Source organism: Gorilla gorilla, chromosome 15, assembly GCF_029281585.2.
Source record: "Gorilla gorilla gorilla isolate KB3781 chromosome 15, NHGRI_mGorGor1-v2.1_pri, whole genome shotgun sequence".
NCBI lineage: Eukaryota > Metazoa > Chordata > Mammalia > Primates > Hominidae > Gorilla > Gorilla gorilla.
In genome coordinates, this window is record NC_073239.2 from 81655290 (window position 1) to 81673568 (window position 18279).

The 18279-nt window shown below is 53.5% G+C and overlaps 1 protein-coding gene across 3 annotated transcripts in view; it reads right to left on the reverse strand.

Moving 5' to 3' along the window:
- SPTB (spectrin beta, erythrocytic) overlaps nucleotides 1-18279 on the reverse strand; it is a 133774-nt gene that overhangs the window by 4599 nt on the left and 110896 nt on the right. For all 3 annotated transcript variants that reach the window (XM_031001649.3, XM_055362063.2, XM_055362062.2), the window contains exons 29-33: nucleotides 18147-18231; nucleotides 16777-16973; nucleotides 16417-16466; nucleotides 15840-15915; nucleotides 2683-2939 (exon numbers count right to left, since the gene is read on the reverse strand). In XM_031001649.3, coding sequence (XP_030857509.3) covers nucleotides 2683-2939; nucleotides 15840-15915; nucleotides 16417-16466; nucleotides 16777-16973; nucleotides 18147-18231 — 665 coding nt within the window. The remainder of the gene's footprint in view (nucleotides 1-2682; nucleotides 2940-15839; nucleotides 15916-16416; nucleotides 16467-16776; nucleotides 16974-18146; nucleotides 18232-18279) is intronic.

Consider the following 18279-nt stretch of genomic DNA (forward strand, 5'->3'; position numbering starts at 1 on the left):
GAAATATATAAATATATAAAATATGTATATTACATTATATATCATATACTATATAATACATATTTTATACATCATATAATGTATATTTTATACATTATAATACATTATATATTATACATTATGTTATATATTATATATTATATAATATGTAGCAATTATATATTATATAATATATATTATATAACATTTATATATTGTATATAATATAACATATATTGTACATAATATATATTATATATAATATTTATATATTTTATATATATATATTTTTAGACAGAGCCTCTGTCACTCAGGCTAGAATGCAGTGGCGCAATCTCAGCTCACTGCAACCTCCGCCTCCCAGGTTCAAGCGATTTTCTTGCCTCAGCCTCCCGAGTAGCTGGGACTACAGGCGCAAGCCACCACACCCCGCTAATTTTTGTATTTTTAGTAGGGACGGGGTTTCACCACGTTGGCCAGGCTGGTCTCAAACTCCTGACCTCAGGCGATTCACCCACCTCAGCCTCCCAAGGTGCTGGGATTACAGTCCTGAGCCACCACGCCCGGCCCCTATCCTCAAATATTTCTTAAAATAATTTTGAATAGCTATGTGGAAGACTATCACAATCCCTTTATTGATGAACCTTATAATACTGGAAAATGTGCCCATAATTTAAATAGCAATGTGATGAACATTCTTACACATAAATCTGTGCCTATAATTCTGATCTTACCTTGAAGTACACTTACAGAAGTAGAACTATTACGTCTTAAGACCCAACAGTAAAAAATTAACTTTTTACAATATTTCTACATCCATCAGTGTATTTGATTCTCACTAAAGAACTGTGAAGGAATGAACAGGGTTTTGTTTCAGTGATTGTTTTTTGTTTTGATGAGATGTGCCAAGTATACTAAACTTTTTAAAGGAACAAATTTTACAAATAGGGCTCATGTCGGCCGGGCGTGGTGGCTCACACCTGTAATCCCAGCACTTTGGGAGGCTGAGGCAGGCGGATCATGAGGTCAGGAGTTCAAGACCAGCCTGACCAACAAGGTGAAACCCCATTTCTACTAAAAATGAAAAAAAAAAAAAAATTAGCCAGGCGTGGTGGCACATGCCTGTAATCCCAGCTACTCAGGAGGCTGAGGCAGGATAATCACTTGAATCTGGGAGGCGGAGGTTGCAGTGAGCCAAAATTGAGCCAGTTCACTCCAGCCGGGGTGACAGAGTGAGACTCTGTCTAAAAAAAACAAAACAAAACAAAACACAAAAAAAGACAAATAGGGCTCATGTCAACTGGCATGTTTGGTGAGGGAATCAAACTGATAACTCAACAGGTGGGCTAGCCCGAGCCGCTTCACTCACACGTAGGAAGCATGTTGCTGCATTTCTACAGCAACAGACTCTGTTTCCTCCTCCTCTTCATCCTCCTCTTCTGTCTCCCTCCTCTCCTCTCCCTCTTCTCCCTTACTTTTGAGGGCAGGAAGGTGGAGAAACTAGTAGGGCACATAGGGAAGAAGTTCTGGAAGGTCAGAGAGAGAAACTGACCCATACAAAGCTGGCTGCAAAGCCATTTTACGAAGCCCCATTTCTGACTCCGCACTCAGGGATCTTTCCTCTAGCAGAAAGGCAGTTACTAAGAAGGAGCTGGGTCTTTGGAGAAAGAGCTTGCCTTGAACAAATGACTTAACCTTTCCGAGACTCTGTTTTCCCCTTGGAAAATAGAAACATCAATGTCACAGGATTGTTGGGAAGATTTTATCAGTCCTAACATAATGCCTGGCACATAGTAGATGCTCAGTAAATGTTAGTTTCCCCTTTCTGGGTAGACTCTCCATTTAAGCAATAAATAAACCTCTTCAGGGCAATTGGGCCCCCAAATGGTTCCTTTTTGGAATTTGGAATCACTTTCGTGAGTTCCCCAGACACATCCTGCATGCTCATGCTGCCAGCTGTCCCTGGGAATATGGCTGGCTTCAACCTCCTGGTGCTGCCCTATTTTCTTGGGACCCTGGACTGCTGCTAGAAAGAGGAGGCCCCTGGGGGCCCCAGGCAGAGACAGCCCTAGATAGACCAAACCCAAGGACATGACTGTTTCAGGGTCAGGAAAGGATGCAGCCTTTGAGTCAGTTCTCGGGGTCATAGAGTCACCAGATGACAGCACTAGAAGGGACCTCTGGGGGGCAACTAGGCCATGCCCCATCACCATCACTCCCATTTTACAGCTGAGGACACCGAGGCCTAGACTGGTAAAAAGCGGGGCTCGAACAAGGATGTTGTTAGTGCCAAGACCTACCTAACCTTTAGAGCTACCTATCCCTAGCCCTGGGATAATGGGATAATAGGATAATAACAGCTAGTGTTCACCAAGTGCCTACTGTGTGCCAGGAACAGTATCTGTAGTGAAAAGACATACTGTTCTCATCCTCTCCTTCCAAATGGGGAAACCGATTTAAAGAGGTTGAGTAACTTGCATGAAGACACAGGATTTGAATTCAGGACCAGAACTGGAGATGGGCTTTCCCATCATGCCAAGTAGCCCTCGGGGCTGGCCCAGAGGGGTGTCCAGGAGCTCTCACAGGCCGAGGCAGAAGGCACCCCTCCCCCAGCACATGCCCATGTCACCAAGGCTCTGCTAGCAGAGAGATCCCTGAGAGCTGCCCAACCTACCCTCAGCCAGCAGCCTCTCCCGCACTCACCTGTTGGAAGCCTTCTTGTTGGGCCCCTCCAGGTCATGCTTGCGGCCCAGGTAGCCTTCCATCTGCACACTCTGCCCATGGTCCCGCGGGGCCAGCAGCGTTGCGGGCTCATCACCCTCGCTCAGAGGCGTATCTAGGACCTTAAAGAGGGGCTCCGTGGCGGGCCTCTCATCCCCAGTGGATTTCTGCCCATCCTTGTGCTGACCCGGCGGTGGTGGCTGCTGCAGGTTCTGAGGCCACGTTCCCTCTTCTTCCCCCTGCTCAGGGCATAGGGAGGAGCACACCTTTCTGGGGACTCTGGCTTAGAGATGGCTGTTCTCAGCAAAACTGGGAGGTCAGCAGCCACCCTCCCCACACCCCCAAGCCTACTTCCTTTCTACTCCCACCTCCTGGCCCACCCTGGCTCTCCCACAACCTGCTATGGGTGCCCAATTGCTTCTCTACTCTGCCTGTGCTTCTGGCTCCATTTGCACCCCATTCTCCCTTCAGAGAGCTGCAGGGTGGCCCCCTCTCTCCAATGTAACATAGCAACGGAAGGTTCTCAGAGTGAGCCAAAGGGGCCTGAGTGATTATTTCATTAAAGGGGTGTGAGGGGGGGCAGGTTCCAATGCTGCTGGCAAAGCTCTGGCCCCTCCCCTTGCTGCAGTAAGACACTCGTATGAGGAAAGTTCTGCTGCTAAGACAAGTTCGGCAACCACTTATAGTAGAATGTTGAATGGGAACTCTTCTGGTACTTTCAAATTGTGCCTAAAGCCCTAAAACTAAGGGTACCAGGTCCTAAGTCTGCCCCTGCCACCTTACAAAGGGAGAACCCAGACCCTCCCTGGCCATCAGCAGGTCTAACACGTCCTTTCTCCATCATTTGATGGGAACTTTTTGGACAGGGCAGTGGTTCGTAACCCTAGCTGCCTTCCGCAATCACCTCAGGTGCTTTCAAAAGAAACATTCTCAGGCTCCATCTCAAGATGCTGAGTTAACTGGCCCCGGGGGTCGGCACATTGGTATCTCTTACTGAGCATTTCATGGGATCTAATGTGCAGCAGGAGTTGAGAATCCCCCTCGTAAGGAGGCACTGCCTTGGGGAACTGCTGTGGTCTTTACCTCCCTGCACCTCCCTGTGGAGACCTGGGGATGCCTGGCCCCTGCCCAAGTCAAGGGAGGGGCCTCCAATGGTGCCACTCACTGTATGACATACAGGTGCCCACGAGAAGGGGAAGCTGACCTGCCATTCCCTGGCTGGGCATCTCCTTATGCTAGACCTTGCTGATCTGCCCTTTCGCCTGTTGGGGCAGAAGAAAGAGAGGGCAGGACAGATTGGGGCAGCAGCGGGCGGCCTCCCATTGCCAGGTGGGGCAAGAATGGGTGGGTCTGCTCCGTGCCAAGTGAGCACCAAGGAAGGCAGCCTCACTGGAGCCATCTGGCCAGGACCCGGTCCCAAAGGCCTGACTGCTAAACACCTTTCAGCAAGAGGTAGGAAGGCCCCCAAGCAGCTGGATGCCTGAAGCACCAAGGACATCTTCAGCCAGGAGGTCAGAAAAGGTTCTTTTTCTGCTCCCTCCTCCCTGCCCCAACAGCTGAAGACAGAGGTCCAGAAGAGTGCTGGGGAGGAGAGGGAAGGAGCCAGGAGAGAGCAGACCATGTTCTCCTCCCTGGTCTGAATCCTTTAGACTGTGGGGCAAACCCGAAACAGAGGATGGAGGATGGGAGGATGTGGGCCCCATGTTGGACATCAGATCGAAGCTTTAAACTGAAACAACTGGGCAGACTTTTTATCCACTGAAAGTGACCAGGGTCTGCCTGAGGTGGCCTTAGGAATGGGAAGGGGGGCTCAATGGAGACGTTGGAAGGCAGTGGTTGCAAGAAAGATAAAACTGGTCATGTTTGTATCTCATCAAATTAGGACTGTTCAGTAAACAGGTTACATGGTAGGGTTCCAGTAAGATTTCATTTAAAGAAAGGGTTATGTGGCTGGGAAAGTTTGGAAACCACTGACTTAGTCTAATGCTTTCGATCTATAATGAGAAAACCAGTGCTCAGAGAGGTCAAGTGACTTGCCCAAGGTTATACTGTCGGAGTAGGCAGATAAATATGAGCAGGTGGGAGAGCCCCTGAGAAAGGGAGGTCTGGAAAGTCTCACACCCCAGAGACCACCCAAAACATTCACGCTAGATATGAGCAGAGAGGAGGGGAAATATCTACGCAGGAAGGAACACCCCAAGACACCCCTTAAGATGCCCAGTCATCACTCTGCAGTTAACCTGTGGGAATGTAGCCAGCTGCATGCTAAGGAGGGAAAGAAAGCAAAGGAGAAATTCTTATGAGATATGCAGGTGCAATAAATACCAATATACACCCTTCCTGGAGGGGCAGTAATTAGCAACGTCACCATTCGATAGGATTCATATCCGACACCCGCCCCTGCAGGTTCATCAGCTGACAGTAAGGGAGAGTCCCACAAACCTGGGGCGGGAACTAGGTGGGGCGAAAAGATGGAGACATAAGATAGAGGCAGGAAATTAGACAAAGGTGGAGACTTGAGACAGAGGCAGGAACTTAAAGAGAGTATGACCTAATAAAAACCGCAAGGCAGAACTCTCTAGCTGCTGGCTCATCTTTCGAGCAGCCTGCTCTGCCTCATCTTTCAGAGTGTACTGTCTCTGCTGCTACCTCACTCTTGCTGTGAATACTGCTGCTTCCCAGGTGGACCTGCTGGCTCCTCTCTCGGAGTCTACTTCAATAAACTCCCAGGCCAGGCGCGGTGGCTCACGCCTGTAATCCCAACGCTTTGGGAGGCCGAGGCAGGTGGATCACGAGATCAGGAGATTGAGACCATCCTGGCGAACACAGTGAAACCCCGTCTCTACTAAAAATACAAAAAGTTAGCTGGGCGTGGTGGCACGTGCCTGTAGTCCCAGCTACTTGGGAGGCTGAGGCAGGAGAATCGCTTGAACCCGGGAGGTGGAGGTTGCAGTGAGCCGAGATCACACCACTGCACTCTAGCCTGGGAGACAGAGTGAGACTCTGTCACAAAATGAATAAATAAATACAATCCCTGCTCTTTATTTTCCTTCAGTAAACCTTTTGCTTACATTACTACTTGGTCTCTTGGCCGAATTCTCCTAAGACAAACTAAGAATTGAGGACTCTACATTTCCTAGTGACAACAAAGCTAATAGGTATAGGAGGCAGTTTGGAATATGCACTCCCAAAATGGACAGACCTGAGCTTTTATCCCATCTTTATGGTGTTCTTCTTTTCCCACCTTAGCGCCCCTGAGGGTTGTGGCCAGGCCACTCCTCTCTATGCATCTGGCAGCCTTTGGACCCTAGAGTGTCTGCAATGAGCCAGCATTGGCCACAAGGATCTGGAGGCCCCAAAGCCCTGCCTGGATCACCGTAGCAGGGAGGAAGAGCAGGAGAGGCAGGGATGGGACTGGAAGCCTGGGCTTGGGGTCTTTCTGTGGATCCTGCGCTCTGACTTGGGTATACATCTGGGGAGGGCCTGCTTTTCCTCCAAGAGGGGCGGGAGTAGGTTCCAGAGGAGGGGACATGGGCTGCACTGCTGCTCCTGCTACCATCAGTGCTCTCCCTGCCCTTGGGTCTCAGAGAAGCAGCCATGGCAGATATAGGGAGGGAAGCTTGCCAGACCCTCTCAGCCATGTTTGCCCCTCTTACCCAGCCTCTGCTCTCCTGGGATTGGTTTTACTAGAGACCTCCGTGTCTACATTTTCTTCCTATACTTCCATTCCATTTTCCTTTAGAAAACTGTCCTCTGAAAATAGAGATGGATTTTGCCAGGACTGACTCCCAACTTAATCCCACCTTTCTTCTGTTTCCTCTTAATGGGTGCCTGGCCCACATTCCTTGGCAGGGACATTCAGAGGCTATGCCAGTGCGATCAAAAATTATATGGCCAGGTCACAGGTTGGCTTTGGAAAATGGGGGTTTTCCAATGTATGCAAAGATTTCTTTGGCGTTCCTGACTGCTCCTGTAGAGACAATTTAAAATGCATCTTGTACTCTCCACCCTGAAGGCCAAGGCCAAGAATGAGGGTGAGAGATGAAGGAACTGGGCTTTGGCAGGGCTTCCCTTCCTCTCTGGGATGGGGGAGCGGACACAGGTGAGAAAGGTGAGGTGTAATGAAGGTGGGTACAGGAGAGGGGGAAGGGGCTTTGGGGACAATCCTTTCTTCCCCTCCTCAGCTCCCAGGAGGCTGGCCAACTCCCTGGAGGGGGACAAGGAGGAGGAACCAAGAGGCACTGGGGTGAAGGAGTAAGGAGGACAGGGATTTCTAGAAGACCCTGTGAGCAGAGACACCGATGAGCTCTCAGACGGAGCTGGCCCCTTCCCTCAGCCCTCTTCCTGCTCTCCCATCCAGGACCAACAGCAGAGGGCCTCCTGAGAAGCCCACCCCTTCCCAGGTGTTGGGTCAGACAGGCCTGGAGTGAGAGTCCCTGGAATTCCATCTGGGGGAAGGGAGACAACCTTCCTGACTCAGTTAGTGGGAGTGAGCCCATGACCTACTTCACAGGTGGTTTGCAGCCTTTTAAAGTGAGGTCATGTCTGTAAATGTTGGCTTTCTTATGATCCTTCACCCCTCCCTATCCACCCCTGCCTCCCTGGGGCTTTGCTGAGCAGTTATTATGGCCAGTGTCCTATGAGGCTGGTGTAAGGATCTCAAAAACCCTCTTGTTTCTGGAGTAGCGGATGCTCAGGACTGAGAAATGGGGAAGGGGAATCTCAGCCATTGGCAGGCAAGGCCTCAGCCCCTCCTTTCTCGGCCAGTTTCAGTTGGAACATTCTGAGGCTTGAGACGGGAAGGGAGAAGCCATGTGAACAGGTAAGCAGTGCAGGAGGGCCTGAGGCCCCACCCCTTTAGGGTAGTGCAGAAGCGGCCTGAGGCCCTGCCTCAATGCTTGGAGTGGGGCACTGAGGTGGAGGGGCCCCAGAAGCCAAAGGCAGAGGTCCCCAGGTCCGGCCAAAGACTACAGCGTGCTGCTGAGTGGAGGGCTCTGGTAATTCACAAGTGGATTTTACAAAGAGCTCACAACTTTGTCAAGAAAAGACTTCGAGGAAGATTGTGTCTAGATATATATCCAAGAGGTCAAATCCTTTTCTGAAGCAGAAGCATTTTTTAAATAGTTACTCTTGGGGTTCCCATCTGCCCAGGGAAAGTGCACAAACAGCAGAAAGCAAGCTGGAGGGATGGCCAGATGCTGCTGGCAGGCTCCTTGCTCACGGGGGAGGAGGGCTGTGGGAGCCTGACACAGCCCTGCAAGTATGTGAGTGTGTATGTGTATGTAAAGATCTTTTGCAATTCATAAGAGATAAGGAATTTCTCTGGGGCCTTTTATTTCTAGCCATGCCTCAGGGAAGGGTATGTAGGTAGAATCAACAATGGGGGCCTTATCAGGGAAGGGGGTGGGGGAGGCTGGAGATGGGGTAGATGAAGCTGATGTGAGAAAAGAGATTCTCAGAATTCTAGAGCTGGAAAGAGGCCTTGGGGTCATGGGACTCAGCCTCTCCTATCTCAGATGAGAAAACTGGGTTCCGGAAAAGCTCAGTGACGGGCTGAGATTAGAGCACACAGCAAGTCAGTAGCAGAGCTGGGGCAAGAATCCATGGCCCTGCTTCCTATCCACACAATGCCTCTCAAATTGGAAAGGGCACCACAGGTGGTATGGGAAGGCAGGGAGCCAAGTAGCTAGGCAGGGAGCCAAGTAGCTGGGCAGGGACCCACCCATGACCCCCTGGCTGCGAACCTGCAGTGGGAGGCCTGTGGTCCTGTTGGATCAGTCCTGCCTCTTTCTAGGCCAGATCCATCAAGGACCTCCCAGCTCACCAGCTGAACCATCCACCCATGCCAACTGTGGGCCCTGGGTCAGGCTAGCAGCATGGTTTGGCAGGAGGACCCACCTCCCCTGAGCCTCAAGGCTAATAAGAGGGGATGAGGGGAGGCTGCCCCCCTGTAAGCAGGCCATGGTCTGAGGTGGGGACTGCCTTACCCGACAGGAGGCGAGATCTATGGACAGAGAGCACCAGGAGGGGCGATGCTGGCTACTCATGTGGCTGAGGTGTGACTAAGGGACCGGCAGGTTCTGCCCAAAGGCAGCATATGGAGGAGCTGATCTGAGGTTCCCTTCCACCTTTGTGCTGTAAGGCAGGGGCTGCTGCTGGAGTCCTCAGGTCATCAGGAAGATGCAGATTCCACCTGTACCACTGAGGGCTGCCACCCACCGGAGCAGGGGACACTCTGAAGGAAGAGAGTCCCGCTGCTTGGAAGAAATTCTGGGTGTCCAGCTGGGGGCAGCAAGGGAGTCTAGACCATAAATGGAGGTGAAGGAGAATTGCAGAGTGGGCTGAATAAGGGAAGGCACTGCCTTTAGTCCTCTGGTTTGGGGAAGAGGCAGGGGGAGGTGTCTGAGGAGCTGTGTGTACTGGCTGTGGGATCATGACATCAGAGGAGGGCAGGGGACAAGCAGCATTGGTTGCTGGTTGACAGGGATCAGTGGAGAAGAGGGCACAGCCCTTTTGGGGTCTCGCAGGATTGTAGTCAAACCAACAGGGAGAGGCCACAGGCTCCCAATGGGTGCGGGATGGCCATCTCTGGGTCTTTGCAGTCTTGCAAAGTCAAGCAGGAGTCTGTGTAAGTTTGACTTTTTAGGGTCCTTCCTTGCTAGGAAACTGGCTTGGGTGGGGGAGGCAGGGGTTGGGGTCTTCACAGAGGATGTGCAAAACAGGCCAGGGACATGGGCAGGTGGGTAAATGTCTTCTCCGGGCCAAAGGAGGTGAAGGTGTATGTCCAGGCTCAACCAGCAGGTGGCGCGGGGGACTGCACACAGACGACAAACTCCTCAGGCTCCCAGGAGAAACACAACCTGGCTCCGGACCACAGGGTGTTTCAGAGGTTCTGAAGATGCTCAGAGAACCCGGATGCATTTACAAGCAAAGAACACAGGCGACAAGGTCTTCTCTCTAAAGGTAACGCCAGTGAGAACCACGGCCTGAGGATGCACCCCAGAAACAGGCTGACTGCAGCAACGGGATGCATCGTGCCACAACTGAATTCATGTTAGAATTCACGTGGAGGATGCTACTTTTAAGAGATGAAGGACTGAGGTGGGGGATGGAGAAAAATGAAGGGACTTAAATGATCACCTACTCAGTGCCAGCTGCTCTACCTACATTGTCTCTTCCAATCCTCCCAGCCTCTCTGCAAGGCAGGTACTGTTATTACACCTGTGTTACAAATGAGGGAAACTGGGGGTCATACAGAATGAGTGACCTGTCCATAGTCACACATTAGTGAGGAATGTTGAGGATGCAGGTCTGTCTGGCACCAAACTCTGTGTTCTTACTAATTCTCCTGCAAGAGAGGAGACCTGTATCCTCACTCCAGAGGAAAGCACCTGTCCGATGGGGTTCACAGTCTAAATGAGATGATCCTGGCTTATGCAAAACACATGGCTGATTGACAGAGGCAGCATAATCATGCCAGAGCTGGAAGAGGGGCTTGGGGCCAAACAAGACCCCCTGCTAGATGCCTTAGGCAACCAAAGAGTGCTGGTGACTGTGGGGTGTGGGGAGCCAGCAGCCAAGAAGTGACTCTGGCCGCCAAGAAGTGTTGCCCTCGCCCGATGTCTGATATCTCAGCTCTTGTCCTTTGGGTGAGAAGGGCTGTCACTGGGTGGGTTGGAAAGGCTGTTCAGAAGACAATTGTTTGCAAGAGAAGAAAAAGAAATGGTTTGTTGAGCTGAGGGCAGCCAAAGAGATGAACAGATGGCAACTTAAGGTGGGCAGAGACAGATGCCTTAAAGGAGAAAGCAGAAGCTGTTGCTGAACAGGGGGAAAGAGCCAGAGCGGGGAGCTGAGGCTGGGATACATGGTGAGGAGTCCCCTGGATTGCAGGCCAAGGGATGGGGAAAGGCTCTTATGAGAAGTGGGTTAGGGGAGCAGTCCAGTGCAACACTGCACCCCAGAGTCCAGCTGTCTGTCTGAGATGGCAACTGGGGGGCCTGACCAAGATGACAGGTAGGGATGCAGGGCAGAAGGGCACCTGGTAAAGTGAATGGAGGGGAAGGGGAATGGCAGTGTGCAGGGGAGGAGAAACCTGGTCCACTGTCACCAGGGCATAAGAGAATGAGGCTTCCTCGGGAGCTGTCTTCACCATGCCCACCACCTGTGTGGCCTCTTCAGGTCCCTGCCCTGAAGGAGCTGCTGGCTGCTTAGTCGCTCAGTGGCCCTGAGCCAGCCACTCAGCATTTGAAAGATTAGAGAGAGTTAGAAGACACTGACTCCCCCATCCAGATCTGCCACCCAGTGGTCACATCGTCCACCTCAAACCCATTTCTGAGATGCCTCCAATGTTAACTGAGTCTCATCCTGAGGCCATCAGTATCTAGGATGTTCTGAAACACAGCTTGAAAGGAAGAACTTAGGAAGAGTCGTCAGAACAGAGGGGCCAGGAATATTAAATCTGACCACAGCAAGGAGAAAGGGACATGCCCAGCAGCGGGCAGGTGTCCAGAAAGAGCCTACAGCAGGTTTCTCCAAGGAGCCAGGCGCAGTGCCAGAGTATAGGCAGACACACCCCTGCCACACTGACTCAGGCATACTGGGTAGACCGGAACATGCCCAGGTTTTGGGGAAAACTGATGTTGTTTCCAGCTGGGTCTGCCTATTACCAACAAACATAGGATTTGCATTCACTGCAAAATGTCTGAAAGAGTAGCAGAAGGAGAAGGAAAGACTGGGAGAGCTTGTTCAGGCGAGAAGAAACACAGCTGCTGTCTCCACACCCACATCTCTTCCATCCAAGGACGTCAGAGCCCCACCACTGGCTGCTGATTAAAGCTCCTGGCTGCCTGCCAGGGAGGCTGCTGCTGGGGGAGGTGCTCAGGTTGCCAAGGGGCAGCAGCAGCTGGAGCCAGCCAGACACCGGCCAAGAGGTGGTCTTGGCTGCAAGTCCAGTGCCTGCTCAGCCCCTCACGTTCGTAAGTGCTGGTTACTTCCCTGAAGCCACATAAACCTTTAATCCTATGGGAATGGAGACGCAAGGGACCTAGGAGTCTCAGCTCCTACGTTCAGCCCTAGCGAGATGCTCAGTCCCTTTCTCCAGGGCTGCTGGCTGCACAGGCAGTGCTGGAAGGCCACGCGGAAGAATGGCATCTGTGAGCTGCCCTTGGGGAAGAGAGCTTTCCCTGACTTCCTGACGAGAAGGCTGATAACGAGGGGGCACCCAGCAGCTGCTTTCTGGAGTGACCTGGCATCCCAGGGTCCCCTCTGCACTACAGCCTGGATCTAGCCTTGGGGCTTGGAGGCAGGCAGGGTATGTTTATCCCACACAGTGAGCCCTAGCAAAGGCGATTAGGAGCACCAATCCCTTTCAGGGACGTCACACATGGCATCACCACAGCCCTGCTGAGGGAGTTCTCAGAGCAGTTCACACTTCACTTCCCAAAACCAGAATCAGGCACAGTGGACAGGAAGATGTGCAGGGCTGTGCACTGGGGACCTTTAGCCTGGGGGGACTTGCAGCATCATCAACACCATTTCTTCTCTATGCAATCCACCTCCTTCTCTCCCAGGAGAAAACAGCCTCTCACCACACGTTACACTGGGGCTTCTCAGGCACCCAGAGCCTGGGAGGTGGGGGATGCTCAGCAGGACCCCCAAGTGCTTCCCAGGGCCACAGCCCCAGGTGAAGGGGAGATGCTTAGTCTGGAGCAGGTCTGCCTGCCCACTGCCGAGGGCTCCCTTGCAGACCTGGGCCTCCTTCAGGGCACTGTCCTTACCGTAGCAGAGGTGCAGCCCCACCTCTAGTCTCCCACAGGGACGAAGGCAAACACCCCAGCCCTTTACTACTTTCCCATCTCCCGTCTCACACCAGTGGGTACCTGAGACCAGCCAGGTACCACAGCACTAAGCACCAGGCAAGAGGAAAGTGGTGAAAACCACCTCTCCCAGCCCCTCCCTGTAATTTGCTAAATTGCTGACATACAGGAATGTTCCAGACTTTCCGTAATTCTCCAGAGAAGGCTTTATAAGAGTGCGGAGACTCAGGGGATTAGGTGGTTTTTATCTAAAATCATGCAGGAAGTTACCAACAGAATTAAGGACTAGAACACAGATGTCCTGACTTCCCCTCCAGCAGTTTTGTCTTTTGTGAGTGAGGTCTTGTTTCTTCTGCCTGGCCTCTCATGCACTTACCTGTATGAACGGATTGGCCTTTACCAGAACGTGCTCTAATGTGAAAAGGCAAGAGGTGAGGGAAGGCGGTGGGACCGTGCAGTGATGTGCTTGAGAAAGAGGCTGATGTGTGGGATGGCAGCTTCAGTCACCACGTGCACACACACGTGGGGAAGGGGAGGACTGGGGTGGGGTGCCACCCTATGGTGTGCAGCTGTCCAGACAGGAGCAGGGGTGCCTGGTCCACTCCCATCAGTTCCCCCCAGCAGGAAGCCGACATGCACAGTGAGGGGTTGTACATGAAGCAACACCACATGGATCTATTCTGTAGGGCACCGACACCAGACCACACACAGAGGACCAGCAGGAGAGCCACCATCCCCCAGGACTATCCCCAAGGGGAGGCGCAGCCATTGGCCATCCCTTCCTGGGAGAGGCCTGCGGTTCTGTGAAGGGGTAGTTCCAGGCAGGCTGGAGGGACCAGCCACTGGGCTTGCGAGGAGCCTTCTAGAGCCAGGTTGGGCTTTCCCGACAGGCTCTGTCCTCCTCTTTCTTGCATCGAAGGTGGATGGGGTATTAGGCCCTCCCTCTGAGGTTCGTGGATCCCCATGAGAACTTAACAAAAGGCTCAGAAGGGAGCAGCAGCAGGAAATCTGTGCGTGAGGCCTTGGGTCTGTGTTCATTTGAGTCACCATCTGGTTTCTTTCCGGTACCGGGCACAAGCCAGTCTTCCCATCTGCTGGAGTGGCTGGCTCTCCGGAAAGGGTCTCAAATGTGGGCTCACTTCTTCCCCCAAAGAGATCATCAGGTCCAAACAGGTTTTATTCCCCCCAACCCAGTGACATTCAGGTGTTGGCTGGAGGCGGCTCTGATGCACAAGGAATTACATTTGCACAGACACACATGACACAGACAGTGGATGGAGTCGCTCTGGTGCTCACAGAGGAGCCCGCACACCAGGACACCGCCACATGCAGACACACAGGGACGCACGGCAGAAGCAGGCGGGGGCAGGGCGCAGGGCCCTAGCCCATGTCCACAGTCTGTGCTGGCCCCCCAGAGTTCGCTCTCCTTCCGGCAGGGGCTGTTGCTGGGAAAAAGGGGCTGGGACACAGTCCACCACAGACAGGGAGGCGACCCCACATGCGATGACGGGAGCTTCGGAGGGAACTTCTGGGAGAGACCCTTCAGCAGGAGCCCAGCAGTGCCCTCTGCTGGGCATGGTGGGCTGGTGCAGCTAGGAAAGGGAGGCCTCTGGCCAGGCTGGAGGCCACAGAGTGTGTGTGTGTGTGTGCGCGCGCGCGCGGGTGCGTGTGGTGGGTGGGGGGGGCGGGGAGGGCATCTGTCTCTCTCAGAGGGTGAGAAGGGCTGAAAAAGGGAGGCCTCACTATCTGTATATGTTTCTGGGTGTGACTGGTGTACCAGAAACTTCCATCTGGAATGCCAGTCTTCCTAACCTCACCCCCAGGTTCAGGCGGGCTCACGGGACACCTGGAGAGGTGGGTTGCAGGAAGGATCTGTGGCTCCCTTGGCCCCCAGTGCAGCCTGCCACAGCGGGGACATGCAGGGGGAAGCCATGCAAGCCGTGTGCTGAATTCTTGCTTTCCTCTCGGTCAGCTGCTCCCCAGAGCAGCTCCCTAAGCCTGGGTGACAGCCTCCCAGGCTCCCTGCACAGACCCCATGGAGTCCTAAGGGGCCTGCTCCAGGTAAGGTCCTGAGGCGCATGCCCTAGGCCTCTGGCAGCTGCTGTCTTGGGCTCTCCCTGTCCCTTGAGCCAGGCCTCTGGCTCATCCTCCTTTCCCACAAGTTGGGGGGCTGACCTCTGTTACTCAAAGCCCTGGGATTCTCCTCAATTTTGCAGGCTTCCTTCAAGTCTGTTCTTGCCCCAGAACCAGCTCCATATCCAGACTCACTGACCCACAGGCCTCAGGCCAGATCGGTGGAAAGAGGAGAGGGCTCTGCATAGGGGGAAAGAATCGCCTACAAGGATGGGCACCCCTACTTCACCAATGAAGATGCCTGCGGTGGGGCAGGTGGGATGGGACAGCCAAGTGATTGGTGTGTGTGTGTGTGTGTGTGTGTGTGGGTGTGTGGTGTGTGCGCATGTGTGTGTGTGTGTGTGGAGGTTGCGGTGTGTGCATGTGGGTGTGGTGTGTATGAGTGTGTATGTGTGTGGGTGTGTGTGGATGTGTGTGTATGGGGTGTGGTGTGTGTGCATGTGGGTGGGTGTGGTGTGTGCATATTTGTGTGTGCGTATGTGTCTGTGTATGTGGGTGTGTGGGTGTGCGTGAGGTGTGTATGGGGGTGTGGTCTGTGTGTATGAGTATGCGTGTGTGGGTGTGTGTGGATGTGTGTATGGGGATGTGGTGTGGGTGCATGTGGGTGGGTGTGGTGTGTTTGTGTGTATGTGTATTTATGTGTGTGTGTATGTGTATGTGGGTGTGTGGTTGTGCATGAGGTGTATGTATATATGGGGGTGTGTGGTGTGTGTGCATGTGGGTGTGTATTTGTGTGTGCATGCATGTGTGTGTGGGCATGTGCATGTGTGTAGGTGTGGGTGCAGGGGGTGAGTACTGCCTAGAGGAAGGAGTTGGAAAATGGGGAAAAGGACGGTGTACAGAAATGCACTAATCATCTCTGGCTAGTGTTTCCCCTCATGTAAATGGTGATATAGTTATACAATAAAATTTATTAGATTAGATAAAACAAAACTAATAACGTCATGTCACTGGGCTGGCCTGTTTCCTCTGTGCTGTGGGGAGGAGTGGAGGAGGCTAGTACTCTCATGAAGAACACCTCAGTGAGGATGTAGCCTGCTCTGCTGGGAGGTGGCTGCAGGGATGTGGGGAGGATGGAGGGCGGGGCTGCGCCAGCTCATCTCGCCTCCACCTGGGCTGAGCCTAGTAGGGGTGAGAGGGCTCTGGCTGCAGTGACTCCCAGGAACTAGACAAACGAGACCAGAGACTGACCGGGGACGTTCTCTCGGTGGCCGCATGGTGGGAAACCGGAGCCTCCCCTGCTGTCTCGCCTTCCTCCTCTTGAGGCCTAAGGAAGACACAGTCTCTCTTTAGAAACAAGCACCCCTCTGAGGCCAGTGCCTCGTGCGAGGCCTGGCTTTTCACCTGTGCCCACAGGGAGGAGCACCAAATAGCTCCCCCTCCAGTCAGCCGGCAGCCTGGATGGTGCTTGGCAAGGAGCCGCCCAGAGACTTCTTCGGAAAAGCCAAGGCAGATTCTTCAGAAGGGAGCCAGGTTCCAGGCAGAACGGCCTGTGGGGCCCCGTGTTCAGGTGGCTCCGAGGTGGGGCCTCGCCTGGCAGCCACTGCTCCCAGCCTCCTCCTCCCCCACCAGGCCTTCAGCCCGCCCGTGACTGGGGAAGCAAAAGGTCCTCTGTGCTCATGCTCAGGCACTCTGGGCCTTCCTGACAAGGGTGCCCAGTGTGAGAGGTCAATTGCAACTGGTCCCAATGTCAGGTTCCTGATGAAAGGCACCCCCTACTCCCACTTGGCAGAGCATTCAGCTCCCTGGACACACGGCCACCACTCACCCAGTCTCCTCTGCGGGTCTCTCTGCAATCTGGCGTTCTTTCAGCTCAAGCTAGAGGAGGAAAAGGCCCAGGGGTCAGAGCAGCCACAGAGGCGAGTTGTGTTCTCAGACTATCTCCCTCTGGATGCAGCCCTGCACCCCCACACGCCCTGACACTTGTTCCTTCTAGAGTCAGCCCCTTCTGTCCTTTGCATTCGGAGGTCAGTACTTCCTACCACTTGTCTTTCCTTCCCATTGTCCCTGCTGGCCAAGCCTGTCACACCATTCTAAGTACCTAACAACTGGCCTGGAGTCCTTACATGAGACCCCTGGGGGCACAGCTGCCACCCTCCTGAGCCTCCCAGCACTGTTCCCTGCTCACCGTGGTGGGCTTCTCCAGGGCAGCAAAGCGCTCTGCCCAGCTGGCCGTGGATTTCTCAAAAGCCTCATGCCTCTTGATGAGCTTCTCCACACTGTCCACTGTGTGTCCAAAGTCCCCGCTGGCCAGGTAGGGCTCCTGGGCAATCAGCCACGCCTCAGCCACAGAGGCATCCCTCGAGAACTGGCACACCTCCAGCACTGCCAGGGGGAACAGGACACAGACCCCCCACAAGGCCCAGGGCCTGTTAGCACCCAATCGTTCACTCCTGATTGGGGCCAGTGGTCAGGCAGGTGGCCTGAATAGGTGTCCCTAAACCACATGGATACGCTTGCTGCCTGCAGCCACCCCATTCCACACTGGGCCCCTAACCCATCTTCACAATAGTTATATTTTTTTAGAGGGAGGGCTTCAATCTGTCACCCAGGCTGGAGTGCAGTGACGTGATTATGGCTCATGGCAGCCTCAGCCTCCTGGGTTCAAGTGATCCTCCCATCTCAGCCTACCAAGTGGCTGGGACTATAGGTGTGTACCACCATGCCCAGCTAATTTTTTCTGTCGTTGTACATAGGGTCTCCCTATGTTGCCCAGGCTAGTCTCAAACTCTTGAGTTCAAGCAATCCTCCTGCCTTGGCCTCCCAAAGTGCTGGGATTATAGATGTTACCCACCATGCCTGGCCCAATAATTATGTTTTTTAAGCTATATTTTTCACTAATTAGAACTCTATTTTGAAAACAAAATGTATTTTAGATGTCTCTGAGAAGGAGTCTTCTGTGTTGAACATTCTTCCCAGCCCTTGGCTGTCTCACATGATGCTGGACGAGTGGCCAGGGGACCAGTTGGCCCTTCTTGGCTCACAGCTCCTCCCTGAATGGTGGCTTTTCCCCACCTCTCATCAGCACCCAGCTGAAGGAGGAAGAGCCGGTTCTGTGCTTGACATTCCTCATGAGGAATGTCTGGGATTCCTCAGAGCCTTACCCCAACCCCTCTCCCAGATCCCCAACCCCTCCCCCGGACCCTCAACCCCTCCCCCAGGTCCCCAGCCCCTCCCCCAGGCCCCCAAACCCTCTCCCAGGCCATAGCTGTGCAGGCATACCAGCCCGGGCATGAGGCTGGGGGCAAGTGGGGCAGAGGATGGGCAGGGAGTGGGGGCACGCTGGCTAGTTAGAGTGAGGCTTCCAGCAGCGTGTCTACTCTGGCCTTCTGCCTGGACCGCTGAGGCTCCTGGCCCCAGAGCTTTGCTGAAGAGCAGTGCTGTGGGGGGCTCCTCTCTAGGCAGTAGTGAAAATCCACCCATTGTGGCACCTCCCCATTCCCCTACTCCCACGGGGGTACTCCTGCCCCTGGGCCCTGGCTCCAGGGCTGTACTCACACATGCGGAGCCGCTCCCAGCGGGCTTCCCACTTCTCATTCATCTCTTTCCTCCTGGACATCACCTGCTGCAGTTTCTCGCGGATCTATGGGGAGGAAAGGGAGAAAAGCTCAGGCTTGGCTCACCCTTCACC